The following is a 20,881-nucleotide window of genomic DNA, read 5'->3' as shown; positions in this document are numbered from 1 at the left end:
AACACGTTTCTATTCGGGCTCATTCGAATACCTCATCACTGTTCTTTAATCACACACAGGCATTCTCCGTAACTTTGTTGTCTCTTCTAGACGCTCTAAGTAACTACACTGTTGTTGACGTCGGCGCATATGGGAAGAAAATGTTACAGTTCCAGCCAATTCTCTCAATCTTTCACTTAACTGGTTGTATTCAATGATGTAAAATCAGAAACTTACTTTTTATTTCTGCTCCTATTTTATTCCAAAGAGTATTCTTCAGCTCTGTGTGTGTATTTGGGGTTGGAGAGATAATACAACACAGAATAATTGCGCACTAGTTCAATAAATTTTTCGTCATTAATGCTTTTGATGATAAAACTACTGCACGACAACACAACAATTTTGCCGAGCCACAGCCGTGAGGTGACGAAAATTTGGCCGCGAGAAATACGGCGATCACGGCCCGTCCTCGACGGAAGCACGGTTTGCACCGTCACCCCACGGGCTAGCGGGAACACTGCACTTTAAATTCCTAGAACAACGTCTTTAAACAAGTCGCCGGCCGATATAAGGGCCTGGTCGCGGCAGGCGAGTGCCTGATGTGTGTGAAGCAGCCTTTAGCGATGTCAACAAAGTATGGCGAAGGTATTTAGGCAATGTAGTATTTGCTATGGGTGGCATACAGCGTACACATCAGATAATACGTTTCCTAGGCAGAGTTCGAAGCAGAAATAAAGGCCCATGTGGCACGTACCCCAAAGTTGCCAGTTATCAGGATAGGCAACAGAGCTGAGCAAGTTATGTGGAACAGACAACACAGCCACTGGCAACGTCGCACAAGTACCCTATCGTGTCTGCGTGGAAGGCACCTGCCAGCCGCCTTCTCCCTCATACACCACTACCGCGATATGTGGCGGTCGAGTCAACACTGTGCGACGTACCGTTGCACTGATTCGAGAGAAGAGGCTTTCTACGATCATTCTGATCACTTTGCTGCACTGCTACACTCACAAAATACTCTTAATGAGGACCGCCGCACCCGATCTGACCCATTAGACTGGCTGAAATTGTGCCCCCCCCCCCCCAAAACCAATAACAAATCATTTGTGTAACATTCCGATATCTGACCACTGCATAGGAAAATGCGCACCGCTGAAAGTCAATGCAATATGACCGGTTCTTTGCTACTTCCAGAGATGATCCCCAATGTGATAAAACTGGATAACAGTTCAAAGATACGTACACGATCATCAGTAAGGAAAATATTACGATCATCGCGTGCTGCTCCACGTAGGAAGTCAAAAACCGTTGCTTTTCCGCGTCCTGTTCACAAAATACGGGAAAAAAGTCACATTCAGCACGACACTGAAGAACCCAGAGATGTAGAAATATTTCTCTCTCACAGATGTATCAACATGATACACCAACGTCCCGATTTGTTTCAGCCAGCGCTAGCAACCTACAGTAAAAAACCTCTCAGTCGTGTAAGGACTTGTGAACCACGCGTCGCCGACAGTGACACAGTGTGCAGACAGTCCCGCACCACGTCCAGTTACAGCTGTGAACCTAAGAGGGGCGGCTGAGTCGAGGAAGAATACTGCACTGATGTGCGGGACTTAAAGACGAAAGTCACTTTCGGATGACGTGTCACTGACAAGTAACAAACCTGGGTGAAACTTGGAATATAATAATACATTATACGTAAGCCACCCCTGAATGTTATAAAAGGCGGGAGATGGTCCTCAATAGTGCGTGTGATGATCACGGACGGCAATGTACACTCTGCAACGTGCTCCCATACTAGTCATGTTGTTGGAAACAAGTTCGTTTGAGCAGTTCTCAGAGAGGCCAGAAAAAAGACGTCACTGCGCATTCGCAGTTATGATGGCGTATGGAATCCGTGCTCGGTATTTGCTCTGTTCGTACGCTTCTCGGCGCATTTCCGTTTGGAATTTCGTGCGCACTGAGACATCACGTGACCATCCGCTGCATGTCGCTCACAGATTGCTAATAACGTGGAAATAAAATAAAATCAGAAAACCGAAATTAATAACATATTTGAGTCTTCCGTGATTATGTGAATATGTTCCATTTCACTTAATCGCTCCCTAGCACAAAAATCCGTTTTCGTCTGACGTGAAAGTTGTAAACGAGGAGCAAACAGTAAAATCACCACGGAGACTACCCCCACTCTGGCCGCTCTGTGCACGCGCGTGTCTGGGAGCTTGGGCGGGCCAGAGCAATTTTTCCGGGTAGCATCTGGTCACTTGCTCATAGAGCCGACAGCCACACTGCAAGCAGCCAGAAACTGGAGCAGGCGCTGCTCGTAAGCGATTTCAGCTCTGCGCATGCGCGCGAGCCCGTTGGCAACTGCTCAGACGAACCTCAGGAGCTCTTGTGGTAGCCACCGGCGCCGCTGACGACTGCCAGGTGGTCGTTGCTGTTTGCTCGCTAACGCATCTCACACGCGCTCGATGGGATTTACGACGCGGGGACGGGCAAGCCGCTCCGTTCGCCAAATGTCCTCTCGTTCCCAGAACTTCTCCAGCTGCGCAGTTCGACGCGGGGGCGCAGTCACCCATAAAAATGAAGCCGGGCCCAATGCACCACTGAAATGGCGCACACGGAGAAAGAGTCCCGTGACACGATAGCGTTCATAGACGAGTGCATCTTGTTCAAAGACTTGGAGGTCAGTAGGCCCACGAAATATTATGCCTCCCAACACTGTAACACCCGGACCACCAAACTGGTCGTGTTCAAGAACGCCATATTTACCATCATATGGCTAGAGCTGGGAACACGTGATGCACCCAGGAACACTGTCGAAAATGTTTTACTGGTTGAGGTGTTACGGTATGGAGGGATGTTACATAAATAAACTTGCCACACGTTCTGATAGTAAGACGCAGAATACTACCAGTGGGAGTACAGCTCCTACAATTTCGGGAGCTGATAGGAGCTGACGCAATCGAGGTGTCGATCGGTAGCCTTCCTCAGTGACCCATCAAGTACATTTTCCTATCAGCAAGTCCGTTCGCCGTGTGCACGTGGGGAGTTTCCACGGGTTTCCTGTTTTTTTTTTTTTTTTTTTTTTAATATTATTATTGAGGAATGATGCCGTTTAGAGTGTGCGCATAACATAGATAGGAAGAGGCCGGTTTGAGATTGTGGAGTCTTTCAATCACCCGGGGGTGCCGTTGTAAATAGAGAAGGACTCGGCTTGGTCCAACTGAAGCCAGTAGACGCCGTTTGTTTCCGTGGAGACATGAAGAGTAGTGTTTTTTGTGACTCGTAACGCACTGATTTCAAACTACTATTCTGTTTCTTTTTTGTGCAGATTTTACGCCGAATTCACCAGGCATCAGCAGGCATCGATACACTTACCGTTCGCGGTGTAAGTTACGGACTCAAGCGATCGGATCTCGGGGATGTTCCTAAACGCTGCTAGACAGCTACAGGGCACTAGTTGTTGGCTTTGGAGAACTGACAAGATTAACGCTGTCTCGCGGGCCACAGCCAGGCTAGCGACCCTCAGGTAGATTGGTTTTAATACGGTGGCACTCAGAGAGATAAGTACGCTGCACACGCGAAGCAAACCGTCAACTTCCTACACATATTAAACGTATAGAGCAAAACACACACACACACACACACACACACACACACACACACACACACACACACACCCATGCCCGAGGGAGGACTCGAACCTTCGCCGGGACCACCCACACAGTCTATGACTGCAGCGCCTTAGACCGCTCGGCTAACTCGGTTATAAGACAAATATCGCAACTCATTACCGCCGCTCATTAAATTCTAATTGAAGCTCCGTAGACTTCACTACCATCTTGTCTAGTATTGTATTCGGTGGCGAAGTCCCTGACTATCCAACGGATCTTTACTCTGACAGCGCGCCCAACTTCACGAGTACCGAATGAGAGGTACTGAAGAGGTAATGCAGCAGTGCAGAAAACAGAGGCAGGTCCGGCAATAAATGTTTCCTGCTGAACCTTCCGAGCAGTTTGCCTCGCGCGCCGTGACCGGCCGCGAGTCAGACTTCGCACAACGTCGAGGAGGCGCCAGGGTCGGTTGAGTAGGGTGCGAACTGGCTGTTCGATGGACGGCTGCAAGTGGGAAGGAGAACGACGCGTGGCACGCAACACGCAGGAGGACGTCTTTGTCGGTAGGTGAGCTGGCCGGCAGGCTAGAAGCTGACAGCTGGTCAGAGCTATCCGGCTGCCGGTGTGAGTTGCGGGTCACCTGGCCGACGCCACGTTCCGGGACGCCTCCGCACCTGCCCCTGGGAGAGCGCCAGCCAGCGGCCACCGCGCGGCCTGGGCACTGCAGACTCTCCAGCTGTGGACAAACACGCACGCACGCAAGCACGCACGCACGCACCTGCGGGTGGCTCGCAGCGCGCCCTCACTCGCGGACCTTGGCGGCACCCCCGGACTATTTTTACGGGCCGGACCGGCGTTCGCCGCCCTGAAATAGCGCGCTGCTCTCTGCCCGTCTCTCTCTCTCTCTCTCTCTCTCTCTCTCTCTCTCTCTGGCCTTGGCGACACGGCGGCCGGCCAATCCCGCCAACCTGCACTGCACCGGCTCCGGTGCAGGCCACGTAGGCGGGAACACATCGCGTCTGTTAACGCTTCCAGCTCACACGCCCTGCTGGGAGAATTCCCCGCCTAGTCCTTCCGCACCAAATTACTGAAAACAAAATACAGACCCTGACGATGTGAACGCGGTACTGCAGCCATCCGACGCACAAGAAATCGTCAAAATCACTCACACTTTTCTTCACACTTTGTAAACTCGTCAAACTTTGTTAGCTACTGTAGAAAGTCATTCTAGTGTTTTCATGAGGGTTTTATCACGTGGCTGCTGCCAAGCATTACATTTTCCTATTTTATTCGTGCGATCCTTATTAGCAGAGTCTTGGGCAGTAGAACGACATTTAATTTCGATAATGAAAAATGTATATCCGACGCCGTTCGGGCGCGCAGATAAACATTCCTCACGAAAAACGTGGAAAACGCATCCGATTAGCAATAAGGCTTGCAACAGGAAGAAACATAGGGCAGCCTGTGCAGGCGGAAGCTATTTACTCTAGGTGTGAAGTAGCCGCGTGGTGTTGCGTTATTTTCAAATGGTTCAAATGGCTCTGAGCACTATGGGACTTAACATCTGAGGTCATCAGTCCCCTAGAACTTAGAACTACTTAAAGCTAACTAACCTAAGGACATCACACATATCCATTCCCGAGGCAGGATTCGAACCTGCGACCGTAGCAGTCGCACGGTTCCGGACTGTAGCGCCTAGAACCGCTCGGCCATCCCGGCCGGCCTGTGTTACTTTATCATATGTTATGTAAATACAGAAGCCGCTCAACCGCCGCGGTGAACCGTGGAAATGGCCAAAAATTTAAACAACTGCAACAAGTGCTGCCGCCCATTACACACTTTCTTATAACCTGACGAAACAGTCACAATTTTTTTAACCAGCAGAGTACAACAGTGACGAGCAGTAGCTAGTGCGGCAAGGAAGGTGAAATGAGGGGTAGCAGCAAGACGAAAGGCGCTGTGCCCACTCGAGTGGCGATGAGGACGACCGCAAACTTGGCTGTGACAATGATAACAAACAGGAGCACAATGAGAGCGCGTCTGTCTCAGGACTGGCTATGAGCAACAAACACAACTGCAGTCACGATAATGACGACAGACGTGAAGAGGTCTGTCATGGTCGATGTGCGGACGTTAGCGTATGCGAGATATGTCGCCGTAATCGCCAGGTGCTCAGGATCAGAAGTAACAGAGTGTGCAGTTGCCGACAGAGCTCAACAACAGGTGGGAATTCAGACCGCTAGCTAAGCGTGCGACTCTGTTGCCGGGTTGTTTTTTCTACGAGCAGCTGGCTTGATGCACATACAACATAAATAATGCTCTCGTTTACCTCCCAGTGGCAATAAATGCAATCGATTATGGAGTCAATAGATTAACAGATCGACACCAAACAAAACTCTTAAAACAATAAGTAAAAATAAATACTGAAAATGTAGTAGAGTACGAAATGCATCACGAAAATGTATAAAGTGCGCGAATATGGGGAAGTGTTGCAGCACACCGTGCCTCAGACCGAGATGTGGGACATGTCGCCAGTCAGTACCACCGCCTTCGTGATGTTGCGGGACATGTAGTCACGTCTTCAAGCGATCTGTCAGCGGTACGCGAGTTTGCACGCCCTGCAGTGCGTCGCAAGGTAGCACCACAGGATAATCACACCACAAATGATATCATAATTGATTTCATCAATTACTTCACAGCTTTCCCCTTGGGAGTTTGTACGAAGTTCAACGGCATACAAATGTATCAGTGATAACTTTTATCGTTAGACGAAAAAGTATTCACACATCGCTCACCGCGTTTTAATTTTTCATCGTTAAATATCTTTTGTTTTCACGACAAAATACTGATTACACGCGTCTGTAAATCTTGAGAATGTACCAGGAATTTTGTTCAGATCACATTAACAAACGCAGCTACGTTTTTTCATATGTTGAAGTAGAAAATAGCTTTTTTCTCCGACTTGCTTTTGACATTAGTGTTGTTCTCTTTCGTAACGAGTAACTGACAACCCTCTTTTGGAAAGTACTCCTCGATGTTTTTGACAAAAGACCTGATGTTTGATATTTTTCGCTGTTTTTATTATCATTTGAAACTATCACACATGCTGTAAGAAGGCCTACTTTGTTGAGGAGCACTAGTATGTACTTGCACTGACTCAACAAGCGCAGACCGTTGCAACGGGAAGGAGAAGGAGATGGAGGAAGAAGAAGAAGAAGAAGAAGAAGAAGGAGAGGAGGATGACTAGCGAGCCTGCATATGAATGGAAGTACGGGGGAGGCGGCGACGGACGGGGCACCCGCCACGGAGTCCCTGAGAACAGGGTGCGCCAGAGACGCGGACGGCGCAGCAGGGGGCGGAGTGGAGCGTGCCGCCGATGCGGGGAGGGCATGAAGTCGCCTGGGGCAGCAGCCGCGCCGAGAGGCTCTGCGGGCGACGCAGCAGGCCGACTCGTGAAGCCCGCCGGTGCTCCTTTCGCTGTGCTCGAGTAAACGGATAATGTAAAAAGTTCCAAGACCTATGAATAGTACCAGAACTTTATCTTTTCTCTACTGCTTTACGGTTTTAATTACTCTACAGAGACTACTGCAAATCCACTGTTAGGTTCCCCATGCCCCTCATATATGAAACAATCTAATGCGTCAAACAAGTGACAAGATACAGTGTTCTAGCGAAGTCTCCAACACATCTAACAATAAAATAAAACCTTATGGTTTCAGAGACCGTTTCAGGCCTGAAACATCCGTGGTGTATATACACAGATTGAAGCGATGAATGAAAATTTGCACCAAGCCGCAATTCCAACCCGGGTCTCATGTTCATGCTGTAGATGGACTGACCACTACGCCACCCTGGCACCGTGGCTTCACACGAAAGCACAGACTACCCTAGCACGTCTCCCGCCTCGTTTCAAATTCCCGCCGGCGGCGGTGGTCTCGCGGTTAAGGCGCTCAGTCCGGAACCGCGCGACTGCTACGGTCGCAGGTTCGAATCCTGCCTCGGGCATCGATGTGTGTGATGTCCTTAGGTTAGTTAGGTTTAAGTAGTTCTAAGTTCTAGGGGACTGATGACCACAGATGTTAAGTCCCATAGTGCTCAGAGCCATTAGAACCATTTTTTCAAATTCCCGTTCACACCTCAGCCCACTTAGTATTTCCCCTAAACTGGAACATCGTGCTACGGTGCCTCTTGCACTTGTGCAAACCCACTCTGCCAGGGTGGCGCATCTGCCTAGTGAGCAAGAGAGCCGGGTTCGAATCCTATCCTTGGTACAAATTTTCATTCGTCGCTTCAGTCTACATATATTCGTCTACCAAGTCTTCCATTCACCTGTCCCAGTACTGGTTTTACATGGTCTTCCCATTTCACATCGTCCCTTAGTTCTGACCCTAAATATCTGTTCTATCTCACGGGCTCCAGATATGCAGCCCTAGTCTTGTAAACCGTATATTGTGGTAATGAAGGAAGACTACTGTTTGAAGTCCGATCGACAACGACGTCATTAGAGACAGAGTACAAGCACACATTGTTTCTAGGATGGGGAGGAAAATAGGCCGCACCTTTCCAAAGGAACCATCCCAACATTTCCCTTGATTGATTTACAGAAATCGCGGAAAACCTAAATCAGAATAGTTGGACACGCGGATATGACGCAACCTCGTCCGAAATGCGTATCCAGTGCGGCAACCACCGCGCCACCGTCTCCCTCAGTGTGTACAATCGCGCGCTCTCTCTCTCTCTCTCTCTCTCTCTCTCTCTCTCTCTTTCTCTGTCTGTCTGTCTGTCTGTCTGTGTGTGTGTGTGTGTGTGTGTGTGTGTGTGTATTTCTATACATTTAAAGAAGGCTGCCGGCTGCCATTACGAGCTTCTGTGAGGCTTGGAAGGTAGGCATATTTGAAGCTGTGAGTACGGGTCGTGAGTCGTGCTTGGGCAGCTCAATTGCTAGAGCACTTGCCTGCGAAAGTCAAAGGTCCCGAGTTCGAGTCTCCGTCCGGCACACAGTTTCAATCTGCCAGGAAGCTTCGAGGCTACCATTCTTTGCAGAAAATACAAATTGAGCCCAGGTCTCTCTGAATTTACTTACAACCGTCTAAAGACGATAGAGGGCATAGGAAAAATAATGTGAACAGTGGTAGTAATACATAATGGGATGGCTGTGTTTGACGGTCAGCAACGCAGGTAAGGGACGTGTCGTGCTGCACTTCCCATGTTCAGTACGAACTGGACAACAGTGCAGCTTGTTTACAAGTAGCCTGGACCTTCAATTATGGCGGTTCACAAACAACAACTCAAGTACACATGTTATTCCAAAACGTTATCGTGGAAGTAGGGGCCAGGAGGTGCTGGTGAAACAACACACACTGCTAAAGATACCTTTTTATTTAAACTTTCTCAATAATAATAAATTTTTAAGTCTGGGGCCTTTTAAAAAGAACAATTTCAAAAACAATTTCCAATAGCTGACAAATTTTCTTTATGAAAAAGAGATTGCAAGGTATGAGGTTAACAACTTCCCAATAATAAGATTTTAAACGACAACAGTTAAAAAACTCTTTTAAAAATAGCTCTATGTACTGGATATTGGAAGGTTTGACGTTAACAATAAGAAGATTTTAAACTTGTTATATCAATAAGGGAACAATTAAAAAAAAAACTAAGTAGCTAGCTTGTACTAAGCAAAAATGTTTGTCTCTCGCCAGTTACATAACTTATATTTGTTACAAGATAAATGTGAATAAGCTAGCACACAAACCTTCACATTAACGGCAGTTCCCAAAAAATAATTTCCTTAGCTCTGTGAGGGAGTGACGTGTAAAGGGGCCCAAATCACAATAAGCGGAATAGTTACTGGTGGTCTACAGGGCCATAGCAGATCAGCCCCAAAACTTCCATTACAAGCCGCCACCTCCCCCAGTTACACAAAACAAGAAGATAAGGGCGGTGCCTGCACAGACTCCGAGCCACAGAGACCCGCGACACCGGCCCTAAATCGCCCAATCGAGGTGTGAACGAAAACGACCCGACCAAGAAGCAATTACCACATTCCCGCGGACAGGCAAACGAAAACTGGTGGGACGACCCCAACAAAACCACTTGTGAAGAAACTCATACACTTCACTAGAACCTGAAAACCTTCTCTTATAAAAATAGTACTCAACTTCTCACACTTCACCCTAGGGCCGGGAACACGTCGCACTTCCAAATGCTCGTCAGAGCCAACTGCTGCCAGTGGTTTCAACGGCCGATAAGAAGACATACGGTCCCAAGCGCTGATCTCCTGCACCACGGCTTCTAAGCTTCATAAGCCACGTACATGCAGGTAAGGCAGACTTAGCCCCTGACAGCCAAGAGGTCGGCCAAAGCACGTGGCGAGCAGCTGACGACCCGCAACAGCAGGGCCCCGCTTGCGCCCAGTACGTACTCCTCGATCGTCACGCGACCGTAGACTTGCTCCACCTCCCACCAGAGGGCGGTAGCGATCCAAACTGCGCGCCAAACCGAAAGCGCCACCGCAAACACTAGATGCGAAGCGAAAGCATTCCGCCTGATGCGCTTTTGGAAGAGCCGAACACAACTACGGCTGACAGTCCACACTTCGTTTTTGCATTCAGGGGCTGACGCCGACGTGCAGTGAAAGACTTAACAGAGTTCCAAAGCGGGCAGATTGCGGGGACCTGATTAGCTGGAGTATTAGTAACGACGACAGCCAACTTATTGCTCTTGTTTCGTAAGTCTCTTATGTGTTTTGAGGAGGTTAGAGGTGATGTTGCGCTTCCGTACGTTACTTCCATTTCCGCTGAAAATTCCAGTAGAAAGTGCGGGGTTCTATTAGTCAAAAATTCAGCGATCCAGTGGAGTAGAACTGTCAAGCTACCGAATACGATCCTATATCGGGCAAGGGCAGCTTTACTTTTATGAAGGACGGAGGTATCCTCGGCGTATTGCTGCGCGGGAGACGGCCAAACACTGTGTTCAGACGTGGCTGCAGGCGCTGTGGCGGTTCGCTACCCGCTCCACAGCGGTGTCGCCACGGCGAGAAGAAGTGCTTCCCAGCAGGCGCCAAGCTCGCTGTGTGACGACTGGCCGCCCGTCACACACACACACACACACACACACACACACACACACACAGTGTTGCCTGGCAACGCGCCACCCAATCTCCGGCCTCAGCCTGGCGGCGCGATCGCTGGCACGGCCGGCCGCCTGATTCACTCGCCACTTGGCTCGCAGTGCCCGATGCACGCGCAAAAATTTAGTCAATTAACTACGCCGTGTTAGGGCGGCAGAAAGTGAGGCTACATTGTGCCACGCAATAAACAGCCCACCACGCCTCACCGCAAATCCGGAAAATCAGCGCACGGCAACTGGGGCGTCGGTCGGAAACTACCCGATTCGGGCAGCTATGTGTAACAGAACACGGCGGCTCGACGTACTTGCTGTCTCTACAAAGAACACTAGTTCGCGATAGGCCACTCCAAAATCCCAGAGTGCAAAAAGAAAGAACGACCCTCGCAGAAGGCAGTTCGCGTTCATGCTTAACGTAGAAAATGGAGTGTGTGTGTTTGTGTGTGTGTGTGTGTGTGTGTGTGTGTGTGTGTGTGAGGGGGAGGCGGGGTTTTCCTGGTGGAGCTGCTGCGGCTTCCGTAATGTCGGATAGGCCCCTTGTACGGCGCAGGCGACGCGTCAGCCACAGGGTGGGCACAACGCCTCTCAACTGAAGCACTGTAATGCTCACGGCGGGACGACTGACCTCGACATACTGCGGTGTTTTACTACCAGACGTGGCTAATCAGCAGTGATGATAGTACGCGACAGCCTGAAACTGAAACGCACAAACAAGCATCTGCCGTAAACTGATTCCAGCCTGCCCTAGAAGACTGAATACCCAAAGATCTCAAAAAAGCAATAAACTAAGACTGCACACCTTTCGCATAAAAACTTCTGCTTCACTTCGGCTAGACAATGGGAGACTCTCACTGTTCTACGGCAACAAACTGCGCAGTAGGTTATCAGACGACGTATAAATAAACCCTCCAAACCTAGCATCTATAAGATGAACTGTAACGAGTTCCCAGTGCAATGTGTTGGTATGACACGCCAAAGCTTCTGGGTCAGATTCGAGTAAAACACACATCGATTCCGACACGATACTCCCAGACAGCCTGTAACCGCCACCCACACCGGCTGTCCCACGACCTGGCGGTACTTGGGGCAGTCACGGGCAACTCACCTGACACCACAGCACTCTCACTTTAATTTCCTTAGGGCGCGTATTATCTTTTTGTTGGAAATACAGCCTCAAGACGAAGATGAATCAAAACTTAATCGAACACACGATCTCAAAGAAGAAAGCAAAATTCGACGTCTGTTCACAAATTCCGGAACATTCGTAATTTCGCGCCAATGGTATGTTGGAGCGAAATGCGGTTGGCATACCCGTACACGCCTGTCTTTTAATGTGTAACTGCTGGAAGTTTCATTCTTGTATGTCTGTTAGTTATTGTTCAGTGCTGTACTGAGTCGATCGTTGTATCTCACAGTTTGCGAATTTCAAGATGGCAGAGTCAGAGGAGCAATCTATCTGCATTAAATTTTGCGTGAAACTCAATATCAAGAGACACACAAAATGATGCAGGAAGCCTTCGGTGATGGTGCTTAAGCCCTACTCCGTTTCACACGGTTAAAAAATGGCCGGACGGAAGTTGAAGATGACCCTCGTTCAGGTCCGACGTCTACCGCGAGGCTCATATCAGGAATGTCAACGAAATTGTGCGTGCCAATCGAACACTGATTGCCCGATAGAATGCAGAAGAATGTAACATTTCATCTGGATCATGTCATGAAAGCCTGACACAGCATCGTGAATGCGTCGAGTTGCTGCCATGTTCGTCCCATGGCTCATGAGTCGAGACCAGAAAGACCTTCGCCTCGCAGTCTCTGAAGAGCTTTTACGTCACGCAGATGAGAACGAGACGTTCCTTAAGAGAATCATAACTGGTGATGAGAAGTGGGTCTACAGTTATGACGTTAGGACCAAGGTTCAATTTTCGCGATGCGTCGGGAAAGTTTCTGGAAGACCACAAATACCTCGTCAGATCAAGTCAAGTGTCAAAGCCATGCTGACAGTTTTCTTTGACTTTGAAGGATTAATTCATCATAAATTCGTGCCATGCGACAAACTGTTAATCGATGGCACTATCGGGACATATCGAGACGTCTGCGAGAAAATGTGACGACACAATTCAGGGCGCTTGCATCATCATAACGCACCCGCACATTCGTCCCTTTTGGTGCGTGACTATTGCAAAAAAAATCGAAATCGCTGTGCTGCCTTACCCTTCGTACTTCCCAGACCTGGCGCCTGCGGACTGTTTTAATTTCCAAAGTTGAAAATCCCACTGAAACGAAGAAAATTTGCAATGATAATCGAGACGAAAGTTCGCAAGAGGCCCTACGCGCGATCCACAAGGAGCACACCAAGACTGCTTCCGAAAGTGAAAAAGGCGTTGGAAGAGTTGTAGTAATTCTGGAGGAGAGTATTTCGAAGGAGACCATGCACAATAAGTAAAATGTAAACGCAGAAAAATTTTGTGGGCAAAGTTCCGAAACCTTTTGAACAGACCTCGTATATCTAAAAGCGTATATCAGTGCCCAACTCAATTAGCTACAAACTAAATTACTCAGTAACAATATCACTGCCCAATAATGAAAATGTTTCGGGTTCGAAAATAGCTCGTCTCGTACGTTTCCATACGTTGAATTCAAAAATCACCATAAAAATAGCTGATCAGCTCTTGCTTTGCAAGTACAATGACATCTCATTTCTTCCCGCTATACTTTCTTAGTTTGTAGTAATTTTATTCTTGCTATAAAAAAACAATGTTCTCAACCTGCTTGCGGCTTACAAACATTATTACTGTTGCTGTGATTGTAAGTTTCACATTAGTGCAGAATTTCTGGTTTTTGACTGCTTTTGAAGTGTAAATTTTGTTCAAATGCCACGATAATGTATAAATGTTTGTTACATATGTGGTGAAGTAACATTTTTGTCACAAAAACGCCACTGGGCGCCTGCTGTGGAGACTGCCCATCTGCATCAAATGGTTCAAATGGCTCTGAGCACTATGGGACTTAACTGCTCAGGTCATCAGTCCCCGAGAACTTAGAACTACTTAAACCTAACTAACCTAAGGACTTCACGCAACATCCATGCCCGAGGCAGGATTCGAACCTGCGACCGTAGCGGTCGCGCGGTTCCAGACTGTAGCGCTTAGAACCGCTCGGCCACTCCGGCCGACCCATCTGCATCACTTTGGTAAGAACGTAGCGGACCTGGATAAGTCGTGTGCACCGCATATATGTTCCAACTGTTGTTGTCTTATATTACTACTAGAATGGCTGCAAAATAAAAGCCGATCTATGGCTTTTTTACTGAGTCTACGGTTTGGCGGAAGCCTACAAACCATACAGGTAACTGCCATTCCTGCCTGACTCCACCTATAACGATCGGTTTTTGTCAACTGAACAAAATTATCAAGTCATTGTGGAAGAAGAAGAAACAAACAACTTTGCACGTCCCACGACGTTGATTTTGACGAATAAATTCAGAAGCTGCACAGACTGAGTCAAGCAGAGATGAGTGATTTCATTCTAGACCCAGATTTGTCGAAGGAGAATGTAAAACTTCTAAAGTCAAGATTACAGCAATGAAATCAACTGAATGGAGGCTATCCCTGGAATTCTCCAGCCTTAGTCTGAAAGCTGTATTACTTCCCAACGGAAACCGTCTACCCTCTATTCCTAATGTCAACATGGCAGTCCATTGGCAGCCTTCCTCGATTCAATCGAATATGCTTAACACTAGTGCAAAATCTGTGATGATCCAAAAAGTCATCATTGTAGTTCTAGGAATGCAACTGGGTTACAGTAAATAGCGCTGCCTTTTGTTTACGTGGGGCAGTAGCGATAGGAGCTCAGATTACATTCAAGTAGACTGACCTACAAGAAATCTTTACTCCAGTGAGAAAAGTGTCATTGCCGAGTCTCTCCTTGGCCCAAAAGATGTTCTTTTCTAATTCCTTCACATAAAGCTAGGTATTACGAAAAATTTAGTCAAAAGTATGAACCGAGAACTACAGGCCTTTAAGTACTTAAGAGAGATATTTCCTATGTTAAAAAGTGATACAAAAGTTAATGAAAGTTTTTGTTGAGCCATAAATTCGACATCATGTAAGGAATCTGCGTTTGATCGAATTTTCGAGCGGAAACAAAAGGGAACTTGGAAAGCTATAAACGGACTCATTTACGGATTCTTTTGGCAACAAACGAAATGAAAACTACAGTCACTTGGTGACAGTCCTTAACAAAAATCTCACCAATTCGGGCACAACATGTGCTCTAAAATCCAATTTCTCCACTCATACCCAGACTTTTTCAAGTCTAGTTGTGAAGTTGTCAGTGTTGAACACGGTGAAAGATTTCAGAAGGATATTTCTGTTATAAAACAACTTGTAACACTTATATCGATTAGGAATAGGTTTATTATACGTAACTGTGTATTTACAATTATGAAGTGTGTATTCTATGTTGTTTAAGCTCCTTGATGTGTGGCAAGAAAATTAGAGATTTGTAATATGTTTATGAAAAGGAGCAGTTTGTTAAAAACTGGTTCATGCTTATGGCACTCCGCAACGAAAGCGGCATGGTGCGATGTAAAAGGTGGGTTTGGCGGTCGAACTGAGCGGCACCTTTGTGTGAACGACACGCAGTATGTGGCTTGCCTTAGCACGGTACACCACGACGGTGCAAAGAGAGACAATTGGAAGCTGCGTTACAAGGGATTCGCCTCGGATGTGGATCTGGCTATTATTTGGTACTCACGGAATAATAGAATGGCTCTAATGTGTTAAAAATCCGACGCCAAGAAGAGATTTTATACAGCATTCGTTCATCAAGGGCCGTGAGTACAGTTAGCCGCCATTGCGCCTGCCACCATCTTCGCCAGTGCTTCACAAACTTCATACATTCAGTTATGGGCATGGACCAGTTAATTTGCGTGTTGTTTCAATAATAATCACATAAAAAAAATTTTCCAATCCCAAAATTTTCAATCCCAATCACGAACCTACGCAGGTCCTCACCTAAGCGCTACTAAAACCGAGTACCCTGATTTAAATGAACAATTCTTGCATTCATGTTTTTAAAAGTGATTTTTGTCTAAAGCAAAAGGAGTAGTAAAAGCTAAAGTAAGAGTAACCTTGGATGCTTCATTAATGAACAACTCCCAGTGAAATTGTTAAGGTAGGAAGTTTAAGTACAAAAATTCAAAGATTAATTTATAAGAAAGTGAAGTACAAGTACATACAAATCTTTAATGAACAGATTTACGGTAGTATTGCTAGAGGAAAAATTATGCACAATTTTAAAGAAGTCGTGTTTTTGGTACCCATCATGAAAAGTTCCTTCTTTGAAGTTAATTGAGCCCAGTGTTGGCTTTTATTGTCTTGCAAAGTAACTGAAGTGAATGATTAGCTTTTAGAGTTAGTCATTACTATCGTAATAATGAAAGAGATTTGACTAGTGAAACTATACCAGTTTCTGGGTCCCCATCATATTCTCCACCTATTAAGAAAAAATTTAAGTATAACTGTTACTAAGGAAAACTGGTATATGTAAATGAGCTTAAACAATGTGTTTATGTTATTCATCTTTATTTGAGTTTTTCATGTCAGTCAAGATAGAAGCCCCTCATGTCAATTTAATTCTGCACTTCATGCAGTGACATTTCAGTATTTGATTAAGTAATGTTCTGTCATTAGTATGAGCTCGGTGCAAATCTGCTCCCAATAATTCACTGGTGTGTGTGTGTGTGTGTGGTTATTGGTAACTGCTGCTACATACAGTACAGAGTGCACTTTGACAGTTTGTATCCTGTTTGCTACTCAAAGGGAAATCTCAACAAAAGTAACTTCAATAACCAATATATATTTCCAAATTAATGTGTCTAATTGGGCTGGCGATCGTTCATTTTTTTCATTCATTTATGATTTTACCACTTTCGTTAACCCCCAAGATTAAAGCTCATTTGGTTTTTCTGTTAATTTCACCAAATTCGAAATTTTAGTCCGATACCCTTGTTCATTAGACACACGCGCGGTCGATCATCCAAATCCTCTCAGAAGGTAACATTAGCGTGTTTCACGGCACGTTAGTGTTATACGTTGAAATGAATCCACTTGCGGATTGCAGCTAGTCTGTGTCTAGGGGTGTTCCGAAATTCAGAAAATGCAAGCGAAGAGACAACCATCTCACAAGGCCATAACATAACCCTCTTCAGACGCAACCAACAGCTAGGCAGTCTTTCATCAATTTAGGACTTTTCGAATGTAACTGTCATTAAGTAAATTTCAAATGGTTTTCCAACGTTGTCGACGTATGTAATTAAAATTTATCGTTTTCTCTTAATCCGTTAAAAATTCTTCTACCTCTTGAGTATCACGGAAACTAGAGCAGAAAAATTTTTTTCTTCCTCATGTTGGCTTTACTCAGGCAAAATTAGTAGGATTTGACTCATGATGTGAAGGAAACACTTAAAAAAATATTTTAGCTTGGCTGTGTATTCGAAGTGTAGAGCTAAACATTAGTAACATCAGCTAACCGAGAAATAATCTACTGACACTCGCACACAAGCTCTCAAAATGCATTAGAGCGGTGCAGACTGTCGAAGTCGCTATAAGAATGACGCAAGACAAACTGCTTTTCAGGTGTAACTGTCCCGAACCAAATTCAGCCGGCACACGCACTCTGCATGATTAAAAAAGCTACAGTATTTTTCGTTATTTATTTGATCTCGGTTACAACAGGTGCTTTTTTTTACTTTATTTATTTATCGTATGGCGACAACAGCGAATACTAAGAATAATACGGTTTACAATTGTACATTTAAGAATATAGGCACAAAGCTAATACGCTTAAATTCTGAAAGATCAACAATTCAAATAAACTAAATGTAGAACATTTGAACTATAAAATTAGAACTATGCTTCATCAGAGTTCAGTATGTGGTAAATGATGCCAAATGATAGAAGAGCGAACGGAATTAATGAAGTCAATGAATGGTACTGAGTACTTTGGTTCAAATGGCTCTAAGCACTATGGGTCTTAACATCTGAGGTCACCAGTCCCCTAGACTTAGAACTACTTAAACCTAACCAACCTAAGGACATCACACACATCCATGCCCGAGGCAGGATTCGAACCTGCGACCGTAGTAGCAGCGCGGTTCCGGACTGAAGCGCCTAGAACCGCTCGGCGACAAGGTCTGGCTACTGAGTACAGTACTTTCTCAGAGGGCAGTGTCTGACAGTTTACCGAACAGTTTGTTCTTCGGCCCCACAGTCTTCCTCTGGAATGTTTCGGAGTCCCAACTAGTGGATAACAGCAGTACACCTGTTCTGTCTTGTCCACTCACTTCTATTCAGATCTAATCCTAGCAGGCTGGCAGACGGACCTTGAAAACTATGATGTCTTATTTTTGCAGCATTGCATCTCTTCTTCTCTCACGCCAAACTTCTTGTTGTTTCTTCCATTATGCCACAGTGGAGTGCGTGATATTACGTGGTCTTGAGGAGGCTCATGTAAGACTGTATGAAATGGAAGGTCTTGGGAAATGCAGCTTCCTCCTGTCTTTTTGGCGTCGCAGTTCACGTGGTGAAATGTTACTAAGGGTATCCAGACAAGGGATCGGTGTGGACTTTAGTGTGCCTGTAATAGTTCCCATTGACTCATGCACATGGATATCTAAGTTTCCTTGTATGAACACTGTGTAGTCATACTGGGGCACAGTATTCAGGCTACTGGGTGGACCAGTGTAACAGTTCAAAATGGTTCAAATGGCTCTGAGCACTATGTGACTTAACATCTATGGTCATCAGTCCCCTAGAACTTAGAACTACTTAAACCTAACTAACCTAAGGACATCACACAACACCCAGTCATCACGACCCCGCCGGGAATCGAACCCGGGAACCCGGGCGCGGGAAGCGATATGTAACAGTTACTTTTTACTAAGACCCGAGTAAAATACCGAAATACCAATTAGCCATAGCAGCAGTGCTAATTCTTTTCTTTTTTAAGTAAAGTTTTTTTTGATAAAAAGGAGTAATTTTTATTCGTAAAATTTGCATGGCTTTTAAATATTCAGTTATTATAGTAAATGATAAAAGCAATCCGGGCTATTTTAATGACAGTACCGACAGAAACGAGCAACAAACACAGGACCTAAGAATTGGTACAGCATTGCTGAGACAATACTGTGATGTCCCTGTTGCCGCGAGTCGTTGGTTAAGGTAGGCGTGTACGTGTAGTGTGCAATTCTTTGGTCCCATCCTGGTCTACGTGGTAGTTTCTCGCTGTCGTCGCCGAAAATCCGTTGCATTGTAGAATGACACCAACCCTGGTCGGGAAATATTTAGACGAAGTAATGTAAAAATGAACTACAATGCTTCCTGTGTTTCGAAGGATTAAAGACTTATCTCATTTCTATGAAACGATGAAAGAGTAAGGAAATTATGGTGAAAGTAATAAACTAAAAACTTAACAACAATTCATTCATAGTAGACAACAAAAATACAAAATAGCTGATCTGCTGTATGTGTCCACATAATATGTGTTTATCCGCTTGTATCCCTTGGAAAAGGACAAATTACGACGAAAATTAGAGTTCTTCAACCTCAATTTCCACCGCTTAGCACTCACTATTCGTAATGCCCAATTAGTGATACGATCCCCGATTACAACACGATTTTTGAGCAGAGTTACAAAAAATCGGAATCAATAGAATATTGGTGACTTCTGTACTATTTAAAAAAACTTACCACCTTTCGAGAAAAGCAGCGAACACCGGATAGACTCTGTTTTCTTTCATTTAGCTTTTTAATTTAATATTTCGATTCTATGTATCATGAAACTTTGAGTTTCAACATTTTTTCAGTCTTTGTTCGATTTCTACGTATATTACAGTAAATAATAGGAAAAAAAGGAAAATCGGTTATTTCAGAAACTGTTTTTTGAAGTGTTTTAACAGTCAATTTAAACTGATGGGGAAAAAACGATATAAACGACAACCGGTTGTTTCACTGACACCCGCCACCCCTATCCTAGAGCAGTTAAGAACGACTACGCTGTGGCTGGCCCTCCAAGGTGCTCCAGCAACCACCAGCCACGCGCGAGAGCCGTCTCTTAGTTCCCTGTTCGTTCTTTGGGTAGCGCGAGTAACTCGTTTTTGTCAGATGCCAACTTATTCAGCAGGAGTGACGTGGTGCTCACTATTACAGGCTGCACCAGGCATGTGTGTCACTGTGAGAACTTAACGCTGAGAAAATAAACGATACGCCTGGTACCTCTGAAATAAAAATTCTTTAACCAGTGCCCTAAAACGCTGCCGACCGGCTGACCACGCTGTACAGCTAGCCGCGGAGATGCCTACCTGATACTGCTGCGTCACCTCTCTTCGGTCTTCTGGTCCATCTGTAAAAAAACAAAACACATGTTCAAAATACTTGTCCCTCTAATTACTACCGTACTAAGTCTAAAAGCTGATTTAATATCGTCGCTATAATAATCCATATAGAACAAATTTTGGACAAAGTGATGTAATTAGCTTATAAAAGTGTAAGAAATGGGGGTTAAGGTTTAGGGTGAAGAAATAAAATCTATAACGTTTGTCCATGACATTTTAATTACGTCAGAGGCCGCAGATAAATTGGAAAAAGAGTCGAATGGAATGGACAGTGTCTGGAAAAGTGGCTACAAGATTTTCTTAAGTAAAAATCAATAAATGGTAATAGAGTGGGGTGGAAGCAAACAATGCGATGCCGGAGCAAGTCGGATGGAAAAGAGATACAATAGGCAGCAGAGGATTTTTGTTATTTGTGCATGAAAAAACTGAAAACAGCAACAATATAATAGATAAAATGCAGACCGGCAACAGCGAGAAAAGCGTTTCTGAAAAAGACAAATATATTTCAATCGAACACAAATGTATGAGAAGGTGTTGTCATAAAGCATTTGTCCGCTGTGTAGTGCTATATCGAAGTGAAATGTGCACGACAAACTGTAGAGGTAGGAGAGAATGCAAAAATATGAGAAGTGACTGTTGAAATAAAGATTAGATGGGTACACCGAATAACTAATGAACAGCTGCTGCGTCGAATTGAAGGGAAGAAACTTTTCTGTCACAGTTAGAAGAAAACAACGAATAAGTCGGTAGGGTGCATCCCGAG

The 20,881-nt window shown here is 45.4% G+C and overlaps 1 protein-coding gene across 1 annotated transcript in view; it reads right to left on the bottom strand.

The window, feature by feature from the left end:
- LOC126176337 (uncharacterized) overlaps positions 1–20,881 on the bottom strand; it is a gene marked incomplete at both ends in the record, with an annotated part of 533,659 nt that overhangs the window by 341,033 nt on the left and 171,745 nt on the right. The window contains one exon of the mRNA XM_049923489.1: positions 20,086–20,126. Within this exon, the coding sequence (XP_049779446.1) occupies positions 20,086–20,126 (41 nt within the window). The remainder of the gene's footprint in view (positions 1–20,085; positions 20,127–20,881) is intronic.

This window comes from Schistocerca cancellata, chromosome 3, assembly GCF_023864275.1.
Source record: "Schistocerca cancellata isolate TAMUIC-IGC-003103 chromosome 3, iqSchCanc2.1, whole genome shotgun sequence".
Lineage (NCBI taxonomy): Eukaryota > Metazoa > Arthropoda > Insecta > Orthoptera > Acrididae > Schistocerca > Schistocerca cancellata.
The sequence above is the reverse complement of the archived record's forward strand: the minus strand, read 5'-3'. Positions and strand labels throughout refer to the sequence as shown.